This window comes from Falco biarmicus, chromosome 5, assembly GCF_023638135.1.
Source record: "Falco biarmicus isolate bFalBia1 chromosome 5, bFalBia1.pri, whole genome shotgun sequence".
Classification (NCBI taxonomy): Eukaryota; Metazoa; Chordata; class Aves; order Falconiformes; family Falconidae; genus Falco; species Falco biarmicus.
Window position 1 is genome coordinate 75,102,072 of NC_079292.1, and position 15,689 is coordinate 75,117,760.

Here is a 15,689-nt window from a genome sequence, read left to right on the forward strand (position 1 = left end):
TTCTATCTTTTCCTGTATCTGTTCTGCATGTTAAGGATATGAGCTTTTCTAGACAAAAAAGCAACAGATAATGTATTTGTATAACTGTTAGTATTACATTATGCAGATGCAACTGTGCGTGTGTGTGGGTAGTTGGTGGCATTAATGTATTCAGCGTGATTGAAAAACAGCAGCACTTTCTATTTTTCAATTAGCAGCTCTACTGCTCTAAACAACTGTGGTGGAGTGAAGGGCCCACCTTGTGCACTGAACTTCCCAGGACACTGCCCTCGGATATTTCATACCAGCACAGCACGCCTCTGCTAGGTAAGACCTGGTGGTGTTGGCCGTTTTTCTGTCTCTCCTGAAATATAGGAAGAGTTGATAGAACAGTATCAATGGCGCTAAAAGTGCTAGTAGTGTGGAAAACCTGTTGCTGGCTTCAGCCTATTTTTGCCTGTAATCCAAGAGGCTGAACCATGTTTATAATGCTCGTAAAGAAAGTCCTGAGAAGGTGGCTGTCTGTCAGCCTAGCAGGAGTCCCCAAAAGCTTAAGGAACTACCAGTACAACCCATGCATCTAAGCATGTTCCTGACAAGATGCTTGCCAGTCTGTTTCAAGAGCGCTCGAGTTATGTCCTTCCCATTCACTCTGACTGGCACACACTGAGATGGCAAGTGATGTTCTGCTACTTTGCTACCGAGGTTAGTCCTGGTTTAAAAGCTTGAATGGGTGACATAGCTACTGAGACTAAAATAATTTCATCTGGATTTCTGCTACATCCACAAGGTGCTTGTACTTCCCTGCAACGCTCAAGCCTTATGGCTATGGTAAGTGTCCCTGACAGATAAGCATTGCAGGGCCACGGAACTGCAGAGTGCATTTGGAATTTTACAGCCTAAGCGTTTCTTCCAGCAGAGTCAAGAGTCTCTTCCCACGCAAACTATAAAGTGGTGAAACATAATCCTTATTCCGTTTCCTCCAGTGGGGTGTAGATTTTCCTTGACTGCACGTGCTCCTTGTAGGATTACCGCGCTGCCCTGAGCAGGCTGTTTCAGCAGGCCAACTTTGAACGCTGTTGCAACTTGCTGTAATATCAAAATCCAGCCACAAATAAGGCAGGTATCCTCAGCTTGCACCAGTCAATACTTGACTTATAAAAGAAGATTTATTTCCTAGCCCCCTCTGCCACACAAAACGATTCACTACAACAGAACTGTCCTACATGGAAGCTTCTATAACCTGACTGATGGAAAATCCTCGTCCCCAGATGCTGTGGGCTCTCCATCTACAAAATATGTTAAGGCCCTATAACCTAACCCTTTCATACTAAGGTGGAAGCTGCCTTATTGCAAATCTGTTTGGTTGGTCGGCTGCTTGATTATTTTAGACATAGTCAAGAACTGGCATGTGACTAAATCCAACTTTACTAATGTCTGTTACTCTTGTCTCTTTAACAGATGCTCTGACCTTGGAAACCTCACGCCCAAGGAACTTTCCTGTGCACGGCTGGGATCAGCCTTGTAGGCAGAGCTCTGGCAGCCACGCGTCTGAAAGCTGTAGTCTGGGACACACGTCCAACTCCGATGTGACATCAGTGGGGAGCAAGTACGATGGCAGGATAACTGCTTTGGGGTGAAAGGTGGAAGAGTCCATGGGATCTGGCAGGTTCCAAGGGAAAGCTGTAGCCCCAGCACATGCAGAGTTAAACAGCAGGGCATCTCTTATAGGAAATACCGGCCACTTGGTGGTCAGCTAAGGGTGTGACGGGGTAACGCTTTGCCTCTGTTCACAGATGTAGTATTAAAATTTCTTACTGAAACTGTTGGTATGACCACCAGACAGATACAGTCAAGGTGTTTCCATGTCATGCTGGAGAACTGAGGCATGATGTAGGCACCCTTATGCCTATTCTCAGTATTTAACTCACAACTGACACTCCCATTGAGGAGCCAAAATCCTATTGGATCTGAGAAGTCACACTTTTTTTGCAGAGTTTAAAGCAGGAATTCTGAGGTTCTTGCTTATCAAACTGCTTTCTTAGATCTTTAAAATAGAGATTGAACATCTTAAGATTATGAAATCTAGCTGACTAGAGTCGGTGAATATTTTAAAAGCCAGGATGTTCCTGAAGATGCAGAGGCAGGCAGTCTGCAGCAAAAGACTCAGCAGATCTTAAAGCTTTTGCCACTGGTTTTCTATAGAATTGTGCAGTGTGGAGGAGGCTGGGAGAAGGGCTGGTGGTGGTTCTTGCTGTTCGGGGGAGGAGGGATTGATGTTAGTGATGAATTTCTCTTTCTCTGAGAGACCAGCTGTCTGACTATACAGATAGCAGTGAATTCAGTTGTTATGTACTTAAGAAAAATTGGCAATATATCTGACTGTTCTTTGGGCAATATGCAAATAAAATGTGTATTGCCAGGTGGAAAATATACTCTGCTGGTAACTATACTGATGCAGACCTTCCTGTTTCCATTACAATGATGGACGCTTCACTTACTGAGGTGAGTGCTGTCTCTGATGCCCGAGGTATGGTTTTGAATGGGTTCAAGCATTTAGTGCCTTACTCGGACCCAGACTGAGCAGCTGTAAACCAGCACTGCTCCAAGGCAAATGGAGCTGGCATCATTCAGTGGGGTGCTGGGACATCTTGTTCTGTGTGGGGTAGTCCCTTCTATTTGGGCATGCTTCTGGAATACTGTAGTTCTAGACCCAAATGTCTTGTTGTTTGCATGCATCTGGGTCACGCTTTTAGCTGGGGAGTATTTTAAACGTGGTTTCAAGGCTTGAGACAGTGCTGTTTGTGCAGGAATATTAGTTCTGACAGGGAAGTCTGAGTGATTTCGGTCCTTTTATCTACCTGCAAGAAGCCACAGGATGCTTTATTGTGAATGCTGCCTTTCTCTGCACTTTCTCCCATGCCTACCATGTAACAGCTGAAAAACGACATCTTTGCTGTGTGAAAACTTTCCTTCGGCTGCCGTGCTCGGATATGCCTTCACTGCTGTATTGAATCCCTCATCTACAGCCTGAGCTGCCAGTTGGCTTTATCATAGCAACAGCAAGATGAGCTCCCGTTCAGCACACCTAGATATGCTCCGTGCCGCAGTGCTCGCTATTGAAATCTAGACCACAGCCCTGTCGTGCAAGGCTTCTCATTAGCTTTACAGATTTCAGCATTGGTGGTGGTGGTGATGACAGAAGAATATTGGTCAGTAGTTTCTGTCAAACTGGAAATGACCAGTGCCAGACTAATGAGCAGTCAACCTCAAACCCACCCTTTCTAGTGCATGGCAGCTGCAAGCGCAGCGGTTGTCTGGTTGTAGCAGCAAATCAAGGCAGAAAGTGCAGCAAGGGTAAAAATTAGGTGGTGAGGACTGCCTGTGGTTTCAGCACACTGCTTGGTTGGGGTAGAGCAGGTGAGGAACCCCTAGTTTGTGCTGCTGCTACTTAAGCTACCTTAAAGCGGATAATCTCAAGGGCTCTTGCTTTATCCAGTCCTTCTGGAAAGTCACAGCCCTGCTCAGTTGTTTGAAACGTCTGTGCTTCATTGGTCTGGAACCTTCTGTAATTCCAGCTAGACTCAGAAATGTCATTTTTCCATTTTTGCCTTTAGAATATTCACACAGAAAGTTTATATTAAAAAGAGGGAGAAAACCTAAAATATTAAAGCTTACCCCAGAGAAAAGGCAAACGGGCTGTGTCCAGTATCTGTTCCAAGAACTGTGACGTGCAGCAAAATTTGAATATCCTTGTTTAATAGAAAAAGTCTCCATAGTGTTTTTTTATTACACTGTGGTTGCAGATGTGTTTGAGCAGATCGAGCCCTTCAGCATGTAAGTAACACAAATTATTTTGTCAAAGCATTGTCACCATAGGAGTTTAGAGGCTACTTAATAAATAAACTCTTGTGAGATCCAGGCAAAGCTTGGGCTTTTTATACTTGTTTTGATTTGTAAGTGTAAAAGTCATATCACAGTCAAAACCAGATGATAGGCCTTCCAGCTGTTAATGCTTGGTTGGGAAAAGTTATACAGGACTGTGACCAGAATTTGTCTGCTGTGATAGAGCATCCTTGGATTATTATGCTTATCAAAGGGATGGAGGGGGGGAAAATGATTCAGAATGTACTGCAGGATCACCTTTGACACAATCCTTTTATTGGGAAGAATGCCTGTTCTCTCATGCCTTGTGCAAACAGTTTTTATTAGGAAATCTGGAATGTGGAGTTTTCCTGTTTAAGTATTCCCTGCCCAATCCATGGGAGCTCACAATCCTAATAGCACCGGGGTCTAAAAACCGAACTGAGGATTTTCCTTCATCACAAAGAGACCACTGACTGTGTGATTACAGGGAGAGGGCATGCAGAATAATGTATTGCTGTATTCAGTTCCAGGTGATGCAAGGTCTTTTTGGGTTTTTTAGGTGATGGGGTGTGTGCGTGTTTAAAAAGCCCTTTAGATTTCTTTTGCTTTCATTCCAACATGCTCTTTATTTTAACCTTCTTCACCAGTGCTCCTGTAGACCTAATGGCCTGAACAAGGCAAATACAATGCTGTACTTCCTTAAGCTTAATAGAGAATTCAAATAAGAATAAAAATAGCCTGGATTTGCATTAGAGGAAACATCAGTCTGGCTGGGGCAAGGCTCTGTGAGTGCAGTGAAGCTCTGATGGGGGGGGGGGCGGTGCTTGGAAGGGAGAGAAGGCACTTACTGATGCTGGGAGCAGTCAGTTGCTCTCTGGAGTGACCAGGAACCCTTGTCAACTCCTTTTCTACTTTGCTGGGTTTCCTGGACCTTCTGAGGATGTGTGAGGGGGAAGGGAGGGTACCAGAATGGAGGTGATCACTGGCTGATACAGTTTTTCTGTTACACCCACTTCAAATTTAATAGTGCTCTTGGACACTCGGTATGTAGGGAGCTACCCAAAGCTGGCTAGCCTTATACCTTCTCTGCTTGGGGATATAGGTTGGGTTTGGTTTTTTGGTTGCTTGGGGTTATTCACTCCTCTTCAGCAGTGGATGCAGTTAACTGGATTGCAGTTAGTCGCAAGTCATTACCAACTTAACCCTTTAAACGTCTGTTTTACCCTGTATTTTTTACCTATAAAGAGAGACCATCCTATCAATTGAATAAGCAAGCTGGAGCTATGCCAGATGAAATTAAGAGGGATGTTTCCCACTTAGTAGCTCCATTGCGTTAAAAGACTTAAGAGGATGTTGGTTTTGTCTGTGATGTGATAAGACTGTGGTCCAGAACCGCACTGCAGTGGCTAAAGGAACATGAGCAAAATTGCGTACCAGCCTCTGTTTAATTCCTTTCTGCTGTTTGCATACAAAGGAGGAGGCCTGAAGCCTTCTGAAATGGCTAGGTAATTAATATATATAATATTGAAAACTAGTGTCATTCAAAGACAAACATGAAAAAGTAGAACACAACATGCAAGTTTCCTGTGTTCTGAATCACCTGTTTGGTCGAGCTGTTAATATAACGCTTGTATTTACTGAAACAAGTGTGATGTCTATAGCAGAGTTGAAGCTCTGTGCATGTCACTTGTAGAGTCTGAGGTCAACACCTTGAAAATGGATATATCTTGATGCACAGCGTTAAGATAAAACAATGGTGTGGTAACACGTACATTGGTCGTTTGAAAAGGTATGTTAGAAGCAAAACATGAAGTCAGGAACCCAAATGCATCTCTAAGTATGATATTCCTGAGATAACTGTTTTTGCAGAAATCTTATTGCTCCTAATGATGATAACATGCTAAGCTACATACTGTATGTATGGGTGGCTTTAGACTAGCCGATGGATCTGTATGCACTTGGGACCTGTATGCGCTTACCAACTAGTTCTTCACTGCTGAAATGATTTTTGTGCAGCTGGGGGAACTACTAGAACTTTGACATACGTAATATCTACTTGCACAGCAACCCTTTCCCTGATACTGACTCTTCTCTCTTTTCCATTAAGATTAACGGTGCAGAGCCAACACTACCAGCCAGTCTGATCCCATCCAGGTCAGGTTTTGTTTTGTGCAAGCATTTAAAAACCTTTATGAAGACTGTATAATATGAATGAGTATCTGAAAGAACTTTGTTTTGGCAGTGATCACTTAACTTCACCCCAAGAAGCTCTTACATCGTCTTTGGAAAGCACTGTACCAGTAACAGGTAAGCCCTTAAGGTGGGTCACAAATGTGTGAACTTTTTGCACTGAAAGTCTTGGAAACAGATATGCTCAAGTCTGTGTTCACTGAACAGTAAAAGCCCTGTCTTCTGTTACCTGATATTATAGGCTGCCTTGTTATGGAGGAAAAATCACCCAAGTGCTCACGTGAAAAAGAGGATGTGCCAACTTCCGTAGCAATGGAGAAAAACAACGATAAGGATCCGGCTGCTCCTGTGTCAGGTACAGTAACTGCTGCAGCATGCTGGCACTCGCGCTGTGAGGAAATGGCTTGCTTCCAGCACATCTTTGAAGTGAGGAAGCCGAGGAAGAAAAAAAACTTGTGAATTTCTATTTTTGCCTGCAAGTGCTCTCTACCCTCCCTGAAACTCCGAGTAGGAACAAGGCTTTACCTACTTGGAGAAGGCCAGTAGCTTACAGCATTGCAAGGAGCAAACATGAAATAGCTTAGTGAAATTGTGATGCTTGCTTAGCTGGCAAGGCGTTGTGTGGGTACTAAACCCCAGGCAATTCTGGGAGGGCAGAGAATGTTTTCATGGTTTAAAAAAAAGTTTAGTGACACAGCTACACTAAATAATGCTTTCCTCTCAAAACTGTTGCTCAGTGCACAAGAAGCTGAGATGGGTCAAGAGGAGAGATGAGGATAGAAGCTTTTGGGTATGGCTCTGTTGGGTTTTTTTCTTTTGCTATAGTCAACAACCAGAACAATTATTTTTACTGCATCTGATCGTACTTCTTCCTCTTAAAAACTAAAAGCAAAACAAAACTGGAGTATGTGTTCACAGTGTGTTTGAACTATTTTTAAAAAAGCTGATCTGAATAAGCAGCCCAGAATATGTGTGCATGTTTGTTTGTAACCATTTTTTAATCTCTACCTAAATTTAAGACTCTCTGTCGTCACTTCTGGTTTGGTTTTGTTTTTCCTTTAGTACTATCTTCCTGAAATCTAATTCAGGCCCCTCACTTAAATGTATTTTCTTACTACTAATTTGCCTCTAATGTTAATTTTCATATGCGGTACCTTTGGCAAGGAAGAAACAGATATGCAAAACAGATCAGAAAGTCAAAAATACCTTTAAATTCTAAAAATCCTGTTAGCTGCTGTACATCCCTGGAAAGAAAGCATTTCTAGTATTAGAACAGAGGCACTGATGAATTTTCACTTGTGCTTTTTGCTAGTACCATGCAATGTCCTTTAAAGGTGCTTGGGAGCCAGGTCAGATCCACAAGGCTGCTGTGAAAATTGGCAGGGACAAAAGGGAGTGCTAAGCAAAGGTGGTGGCTCATGTGAAGGAAGAGATAGCGCTTCAGACCCAAAGGTGGGGTTTTGGTGGTGTGGTGGTTTTTGTCCCCTGTGCCTCCCTCCCCATGACGTTTCTTTGGCTTGGGTTTGGGTGTGTGACTACGTAAACAGAAAAGGGGTAAAAAAAAAAAGTTTTAAAAGGTATAAATAGCTACCAGAGTTACTGCCACACAAGAAATTAGTGTGACTCTCAGACTTTCTTCAGTTTTTTTAATGTCTTCCTTTAAAATCTTTTTAATAGTTGTCCTCCTGGAGGTTTTTGCCTGCTCTAAAGCTTTTCTAAATTGTGGCACTTGAAAGTCCATGTTGCATTTGAACTAGCATCATCAGTTCCTGAACTTACCAGTTAATCACCGCTCATCTTCTAGGGAAGAAAGTTATTTTGCTGGCTCTGTCAGCACCCTGCTAGTTCAGGTTTTAGGCACAAAGGACAGGCCAAGTGCAGACTGTGCTTGAACCTGATGGACACCTGGAATACCACAACTGTGTGCTTTTCATGACTTGGTTATGCCCAAGCTCCTCTGTAACGGCAACTGAAGTAGCATACGTTTCTTGACTTCATCTGATACTCCGTGATGTGAAAGACAAGGACTACAAATACTCATTTCTGTTAGTTTGTGCATAGGACTGTTTTTTACTTATTCCTGTGCTTATAGATTTCAAAATAGAAATTAATTTTTTAACTGCTTAAAATTAGCAAAGAAACCAAAACCAAACACCCACCAATGCTGGTGGCAAAATAATGAAATTATTTATCCAAGGGAATATTACTGTAACTCTTGCAACTTCAACTAGAGTAACTACAACCAGGGGTAACAGTCTCACTTGTAGACATGTAACGCTATTTATTGGGATTTTTTCCCAGCCAAATATAGTTATAATCACATTTCTTTATGTCTTTATAGTGTTCTCTGCTGCTGCCTCTCCTCCTTAATGCCCTCTCCTGGCATTGGCTGCAATCTCTTTTAGCTTTGTTGTCCCGTGGCTGGTACACTGGCTGTTGCCCTTTTTCTGCTTTTGTAGTTACATTTAGGTTTGGAAATGTTTCTCCCCAGGAGTGGATATGACCAAGAAGCAATTCTGCCCCGTGAAGGAAGAACATAAAACAGCGTTTCAAAACGTTTTAAAGCAAGACCAGGTAAGAGCCCCGGTGGCGACAGTGAGACATAGCTGGTTTGGCTGAGCAGTGACAAAGAATGCTGCAGGAGGGGACAGGCTCTCCAGCGGTGGTGTGGCTGTTCCCTGCTGTAGCTACTCTCTGATATGCCTTTAGGAAGCGGACCTGGAAAAGAAAAATAATAAAGAGCAGAGTGAGGAAGCACCGGCCGTGGTTCCCAGTAGGAAAGGTAAGAGGTTTTTGCTTGATGCCTTGGTGTAACTTGCTGGAGCGTGTGCCTTGGTCACCAGGGTCGAGCTGTGTAAAGCGGTGCAGAGAGCTCCTGCCTCACACCAGTTGCGGGGGGATTTTGTTTTAAGGAATAGTAGCTGCAGTCAGAGATCAAAACGGATTAGCAGTGGAGAGAAGGGAAAGAGTCTTATGCAAAATCTGCTTCTCTGACTTCTACAGATACTGATCTAACTAGCTCCATCTTCTCCTGCACAGGAGGGAAAATTTCTTAGAAGCCTCAAAGGAGTTGGTATATTTGAAACAGTTCTGGCATGCCTGTTCGCCCCAAAGATTTGTGAAGCAGCATCCTCTATGCTAGCTAGAACCTGGGGTAACATGATATAGGCCAGCAGGATGATGTTTCTACTGAACTGTGCTTAGACATCTCCACTCCTCTAGTCACCTCACCTTTTGCCTTTGGAGCTCACTAAAAGCTAGTGAGGTAGTAAGTCACACAACATCCTGAACCTATGGGCTGGGGACTTAAGCCAAAACCTATATTTCACCATTTCTGTACTAATTAGATGCCAGCTAAAGCTAACTAAACTAACTTCTGGGGCTTTGTACAAGTGATGGTGCTGTGCTTCTTACTGACTCTAACCCTGATATACTCTGAGGTAAAGAAGTTGTTTTTCTTGGCAAGAGCTTAACAATGGAAACCTTCAACAGTGGCTTCTGTTGCAGCTTAATAGACTTTCAGAAGCTGGGAGGCTTCTTCTTTGGGAGGCTGTTTTTTCACTTTTGCCTGAGAACTTTTTTTCTTTCTTCTCAGGCAGTTCACCCACCACAGGTGGCATTAAAGGGGATAAAACAAAGCAAAATGAGCCGTAAGTGTGTTGACTTTCAATAATCACCTGCAGGTATGAATTTAAAGCTGCAGTCTGTTAAATGGTTGCTTCTTCTTATCCTACAGTGACTCCCCTAATGAGAAAGAAGTGGAGGTAAGTCTCAACTGGTTGTATCCTTAATATCTCAGACATCAGAAAGATCTTGTAGATAAGCCTGGATTGGTATCTTATCCTATGTAAAAGAACGATGCTGAGTAGCTTAGACTGGGTATGTTTATATAAATGGGCTTCTTGAATCTGTCTTTCCAAGCCCAATGGAAATTCTGGAAGTGATGGGATGGGAAAAGATGGAAATCTGTAAAACTGAACAAAAGATTTGTCGCTACTGAATCATCTGTTTGCAAGCTTGAAGGAGCATAGCTGTGACCTCCTCCCAGAGGGAATGTGCTGATTTAAGACAGTTTTGTCGAAAGACACAGATGGCTCACTGCATGCTGCCAGGATATCACCTATTCTGGCTGCAGATTATTCCCCCCATGACTACAGATGGGAAGACTGGCTCTGGGGAAGGGAGCCACGTTCACTTTCTCTTCTGTATCTCCCCTATAACTTTGTTCATGGGGTATAGTCCCAAATGTCATGTCAGTATCCAAATCTACTTTAAAAACTTCTGCATTACTTGGATTATTCTGAAATTTTTTTCTTCTTCCATAACAGGCTGAATTTCTGAGGCTGTCATTAGGTTTTAAATGCGACTTGTTTACCTTGGACAAGAGAGTGAGGCTTGAAGAAAGGTCCCGAGACTTGGCTGAAGAAAACTTGAAAAAGGAGATCACAAATGCTCTAAAAATGTTAGAGGTTAGTATTGGCCAGGGCTGGTAGGGAGGATGGGATGAAGGATTGTGAAAGTGTCTCTCTCAATACAGCACTTCTTAGGGTGAGTGTGTGTGCATAATGTATTACAAGCAAATCTGAACAAAATTCTTAAGTGATGCAGTTGAAATATGAGAGACCTGGCATTTGAGGGGTAACCTTCATCTGAGTGTACCGTGTGCTCAGGCAGTGGGGAATCTTCCTGTTACACAGACATCTGGCAAAAACCTTTGTCTTCAGCTGATTTTATGCTAGATAAGGTGAAGTCCGTATCAAGGTTACACTGAGGATGCTGGATGCTGATCTTGTGACTGTGTGGACCTGAGCACAACTCCTCAGTGTCATCAGCTGGGCTCATCCTTCTTTCCCTGCTGATTTTCTTCACGCTGTTTTTCTTACTGATATGCATCTTAGGCTTTAGTTCCTTTGTGTGAAGAAGATAACCAAGCACAGGAGATCATTAAGAAGTTGCAGAAAAGCTTGCAGTTCCTTAGCCAGTACGCAGCCCGAGTCGCCAGTAGAGCAGAGATGTTGGGAGCTATTAATCAGGTAACTACTTCTATGTAAGTGTATCTTCTACAAAGTTAAAAGCTTCTACAGGTGAAAGGATAGCAGTATCTGCTTGCTAGGCTTCTAGTTCCAGAATTAATTTGGGAATCTTGTGTATGTCATGCAGACTGACCAGTACAGCTTAGTCCTAGCTTTCTCTTCTCAGACACACCGTTTGTGTGTTACAAGGAATCCCAGGCGTTACGAGCAACTATGTTACACTAGCATTGCGCAAAAACGCACAACAGAAATATGGTCCCAATTCAAAACCAAAAAAAAGCAAACGAAAATACAAAAATTAATTTGCCACAGAGGGATCTGTGCAGCAGAAAACGCAAGAATGCAATGTGGCAACAACAGTCTTGATGCTCTAATTGTATTTCTGTGCCTTATGGAAATGGTAGCTAATAAGGTAAACCTATGGAAATTTCCATAGACCTGCTCAAATGTTACATGTAACTGTGTATAATGCCAAAGAACAACATGAAAATATAACTTGGCAATACTAGCAAAAGTGTGGTGGCAGCTGAGACTGTAGATCAGAGAAAGAAATGAGGAGGAGTTGTAAGCGCTCAGAAAATGAAGACTAATTTATTCTAGGATAAGAGTAATCACCAGAGAAATGAGACCTGTGTAACTCTGGCACATGGTGGGAGATGGGTTGTAGTGAAACTCTGAAAAGGAGGACAAAACCAGAGGATGTCGCATTGTGGTGACATGAGAGTAATGGTAAAGGGGGAGGGAGCAGTGGGAAGTTTTAAAATCTAAATGTGATGCAGCTCCTCAAAGAGCTGCTGCTTTTTTCTACTGCTGTTGCCTTCACTCTTTAGGAGAGCCGGGTCAGTAAGGCGGTGGAAGTAATGATTCAACATGTGGAAAACCTGAAGCGCATGTATGCAAAGGAGCATGCAGAACTTGAGGAGCTGAAACAGGTCCTGCTCCAGAATGAGAGATCCTTTAGTTCTCTTGGAGATCGAGGTAACCCAGAAAAGCTGCTTCATCTTTCCACTTTCTAGCACCTGCCAGATAGACCCTAGAGTTGAGGGGTTATGTGGCTGTTGTATCTCCTTTCCTAAAAATAGAGGAAAAATCAGCAACTTACAACTCTAATTTCAACTAATACTGTTAGTATGTAAGCTGCCATGAATCTCAGGGTGGGGGAAAATATTGAAAGTAAGCAGTAATGTTCTGGCTTCTAGGAAAGTGCACATGCATGTGGTGGTGAAAAATCTTATTCCTTGTGAGCAGTAAATCTGGGTGCTCACTCACACTGGAGCGTTCCCAGCAGCTATTTCTAGGTAGCTGAGCTTTGACTACTCTCTACAGATGCTTCCTGCTTTTTTCTAAGAATTGCTGGCTCCTTAAGTGCAGGTGCTCTGAATTTCCCCCTTTTAAGCAGATGGTACAGCGGTCAGGCTTTCAGACAGCATTGTGCACTTGTGGCTTTACCAGAGAAGTATTAAACTATTCTGAAAAACGGAGCATGTATTTTTACAAACAGAAAGGGCAGTCTTCCACACTAGTAAAATCATCACAGGAGCCTTCTGAATCGTAGGCTATTCCTTCCTGACTGTAAAAGATTGTCCTGTGACAGGACACTGATACAATAATAGAATATATTCAGTGATAGAAACAGAAATTGATGCCTGTAGAGGATGTATAATGTGTAAATATCATGCACTTATCTAATGAAATAGAAAGCTTTTTCCTGAAATCTCATTTCTGCTTTCTGAGAGTATTCCTATATACCCTTTGTTTAAATGGATACTGCAAAGTCAGACCTTTGGTTGCAAATCAAGCTTGCTGCATTCCTGTGAGCCTTTCTAATATTTGGTCTCTTCACAGATGAATCTACGAATAAAAAACTGCCAAATTCTTTTAAGGTAACGGCCCTTACAGCCTAAATGACATTTCAAGTGTGTGTGTGCACACTTTGTGTTTTCTTTGCTTTGTTGTGTGCTAGTGCTCTGCTACATGCTTGATTTGGTGGGTTTCTGTCTCAGAAATGGGCTGATGTCATCAAACACAAGGATATATTTTTCAGTCACCCCTACCTCCCTGCGCTTTAGGGAACTGCATGTGGTCCCACTTAAAAGATGAAGTGTTCACAGAAGCTGATTTGGCTGTGCTCTCATGCAGTGGTTACAAAATACTGTTCATGTGTGGTTCTCTCTTGGCACAGAAAGATGAAAAAAAAATAATGTGAGCAACTCAAATTGACCGTAGGAATTCCTGCGAGTGCCGTTAGGGGAATACAGACACATTCAGTTTTGGTACTTTGCTGGAAGCTGTGTAGCCAGCCTCACTTCAGATGCTTAGTAGGGGAGGAAAGAAGTTAATACTGCTTTAAAGAATATGCTTAAAGCTAAGTATCAACACCTACTTTTTTTTAATATAGTCTGTATAAAAACAGATGGTATTTTATGTGATCGGTGAGTAATCCAGTCATTCCTTGATAGTCAGTAACGCCTCTTATCTGTATAGCCACCAGCATCCCTACGAAGAGTCAGCATTGCAACACTGCCTAGGAGTGCTGGAAATGCAGGTATTGGGTTGCCACTGGTAAGTAAGGGTTCCCAGATGGTGACGTGCTTTACCTTCTCGAAACTGGCTGGGCCGAAGTGCAAAAATGCCAATGCGGTAAGTGTGTCAAACTTCTTCTCTAGGCCCAGCTCCATGAACCTGATGGAGAAGAATGGAGTGATAAATTCAACAGGAGATCAAGCAGCTGGTAAAGTTACTTGGGCTTGGTTTTGAATAGGGTTAAATATATTTCACTTCCAACTGTGCCTGTATTTAAGCAGCTTATGGAACATCTTGAGGTGTAATAATGTTTAGGCTATTCCTTTCACATTAGTTTTACATGCTTCGATAGGTAAACTTCATGACTAAATGTTAGCGCTCCCTTTTTATTAAGGGTTGGAAGTTTTAAAGATTACCTTGACTTTCTTGCTTTAGAACTAAAATATGAAATCTAGCCGGCTGGCATTGATGGATCTAGTTTTTGCTTTGGGTTTGTTTTGTTCATGCTTAGTGGTTTTTGTTTGGTGTGGGTTTTTTTTTTTAAGAATCCTCACTTCAGGCAACTAATTTTGAAACTTATTTGTCCAAGGCCTACCCAAATGAGTAGGCTGCTGCTGAATTTCTAATTTCCTGCTATATATCTGACGGAGAAATTAAGGCAAACTTGTGTAAAATATGACAGGGGGCGACTAGGAGCAAAGCAAAATGAGAAGCGTCCTTCACTACAGCGGTTCATTAGCACCTATTCCTGGGCAGAGTATGAAGATGAACATTCTGAAACAAAGTAAGTTGGACAACAACCTCCTCAGGGGTGTGGGGGTGTGTGCGCAGGGTTGGTTGGCTTGTTGTTAATGAGCTCGTAACTGTCTGCCACCTGAGCAGGGCTATAAAGTCAAGCTGTTGTGAGTGAGCTCTGTTAAGTTGAATGTTGATGGCAAAGCTTTGGAACTGTTGATGCTTGCTTCTAGAAATGAGCAGTCAGAATCACCTGCTGAAGTACAAGAACAACCATCCAGGAAGGAAAGTATCTCTGAAAAAGGAAAATATCCATCAAAATGGAACCTAGAGTCAGTGTAAGTTTTCTCACATCATCGTGAGGTAAAGCAATGTTTAGGTGGTGGACGGGGGAAGAGGAAGTAAAGCTGTAGCTTTGGTTTGGTTGTTAATGCCCACTTAAACCAACTGGGAATGAGTCATCTCAGGTGCCAGAGACTCACCCTGCCAGGGATTCATTACTAATCCTAAAAGGTGAGGTAAAGAGGAGCCTCGTGCTACGATCCCACCTCTTTTGCTTGCTCCACAACTGTTAACAGCTAGGTTACTAGGTCACGCTAACAGGTACTCTTGTAAAAATGATCAAGGATTTGAGGCCTGTGCAAAACTTAGCACACGCTGAGACACAGGCAGTCATCAAGACTAACTCCAGACTGCTCCTGCTAATTTCTCTGATTATCTCAAGTCTAGGAAGAGAGTGGTGTCCTAAACTGTCCCTTGGAAACCCCTGCCTTACAGGAAAGGAGGTTTGCTGTCTCTGCAGGGAAACTGTTCATTCCGTATGAATACACAACACAGCCTCCACTGTGAGCATCCCTGATCAAGGGGGAGAAATGACAATTACGCTAGTGTGTAAAACTGAGAAAACAGTGAGAACAAATGGGTACCTCCATCCTTTATCAAACAATATAGAGAAAAAATACAATGTCATGAGAAGTCTAGGATTTCATGACTTCTCCCTAACCTCAAGGAAGGTGCCAAAGCCCTAGAAAACAATAAAACGTAAGGCTAGCACCTTCCATACTTTCCATAAGCAAGATCTCGATCTGTAAAGCAGCTTTCATGACTCCTCTTCAGAAACCGTGTGTGGTACGGGGAGCGTGGATGGACTTCTAAGCTGGGTCAGTCACCCAAACAGCTTATCAAAACCTTGCTTACTTGAAGCCTGCGTTTTAAACCCAGAACACAAGCTACAACTGTACACGGGTCCCAGTACAGTTACAACCTTGTTGCCTTTGGTAGTTAAGGATCTGTATGTATGTTTGTGGAGTCTGGTTTGCTTTAGGGGTTTGTGGGTGGGAAGAGGGTTTCCAAGTTTTGAAG

General features: G+C 42.7%; 1 protein-coding gene across 2 annotated transcripts in view; it reads left to right on the plus strand.

The window, feature by feature from the left end:
* Positions 1-15,689, plus strand: part of LOC130149507 (inositol 1,4,5-triphosphate receptor associated 2-like) — a 28,794-nt gene that overhangs the window by 12,271 nt on the left and 834 nt on the right. Inside the window, exons 10-27 of one of the 2 annotated variants that reach the window (XM_056339217.1) lie at positions 195-306; positions 1,441-1,588; positions 2,403-2,484; positions 5,954-6,000; positions 6,089-6,153; positions 6,278-6,391; positions 8,528-8,610; positions 8,746-8,818; positions 9,632-9,686; positions 9,773-9,800; positions 10,365-10,505; positions 10,935-11,069; positions 11,900-12,047; positions 12,915-12,952; positions 13,554-13,631; positions 13,736-13,800; positions 14,275-14,376; positions 14,561-14,665. In XM_056339217.1, the coding sequence (XP_056195192.1) occupies positions 195-306; positions 1,441-1,588; positions 2,403-2,484; positions 5,954-6,000; positions 6,089-6,153; positions 6,278-6,391; positions 8,528-8,610; positions 8,746-8,818; positions 9,632-9,686; positions 9,773-9,800; positions 10,365-10,505; positions 10,935-11,069; positions 11,900-12,047; positions 12,915-12,952; positions 13,554-13,631; positions 13,736-13,800; positions 14,275-14,376; positions 14,561-14,665 (1,619 nt within the window). The remainder of the gene's footprint in view (positions 1-194; positions 307-1,440; positions 1,589-2,402; positions 2,485-5,953; positions 6,001-6,088; positions 6,154-6,277; positions 6,392-8,527; positions 8,611-8,745; positions 8,819-9,631; positions 9,687-9,772; positions 9,801-10,364; positions 10,506-10,934; positions 11,070-11,899; positions 12,048-12,914; positions 12,953-13,553; positions 13,632-13,735; positions 13,801-14,274; positions 14,377-14,560; positions 14,666-15,689) is intronic. The other variant, XM_056339216.1, reaches the window with a different exon arrangement.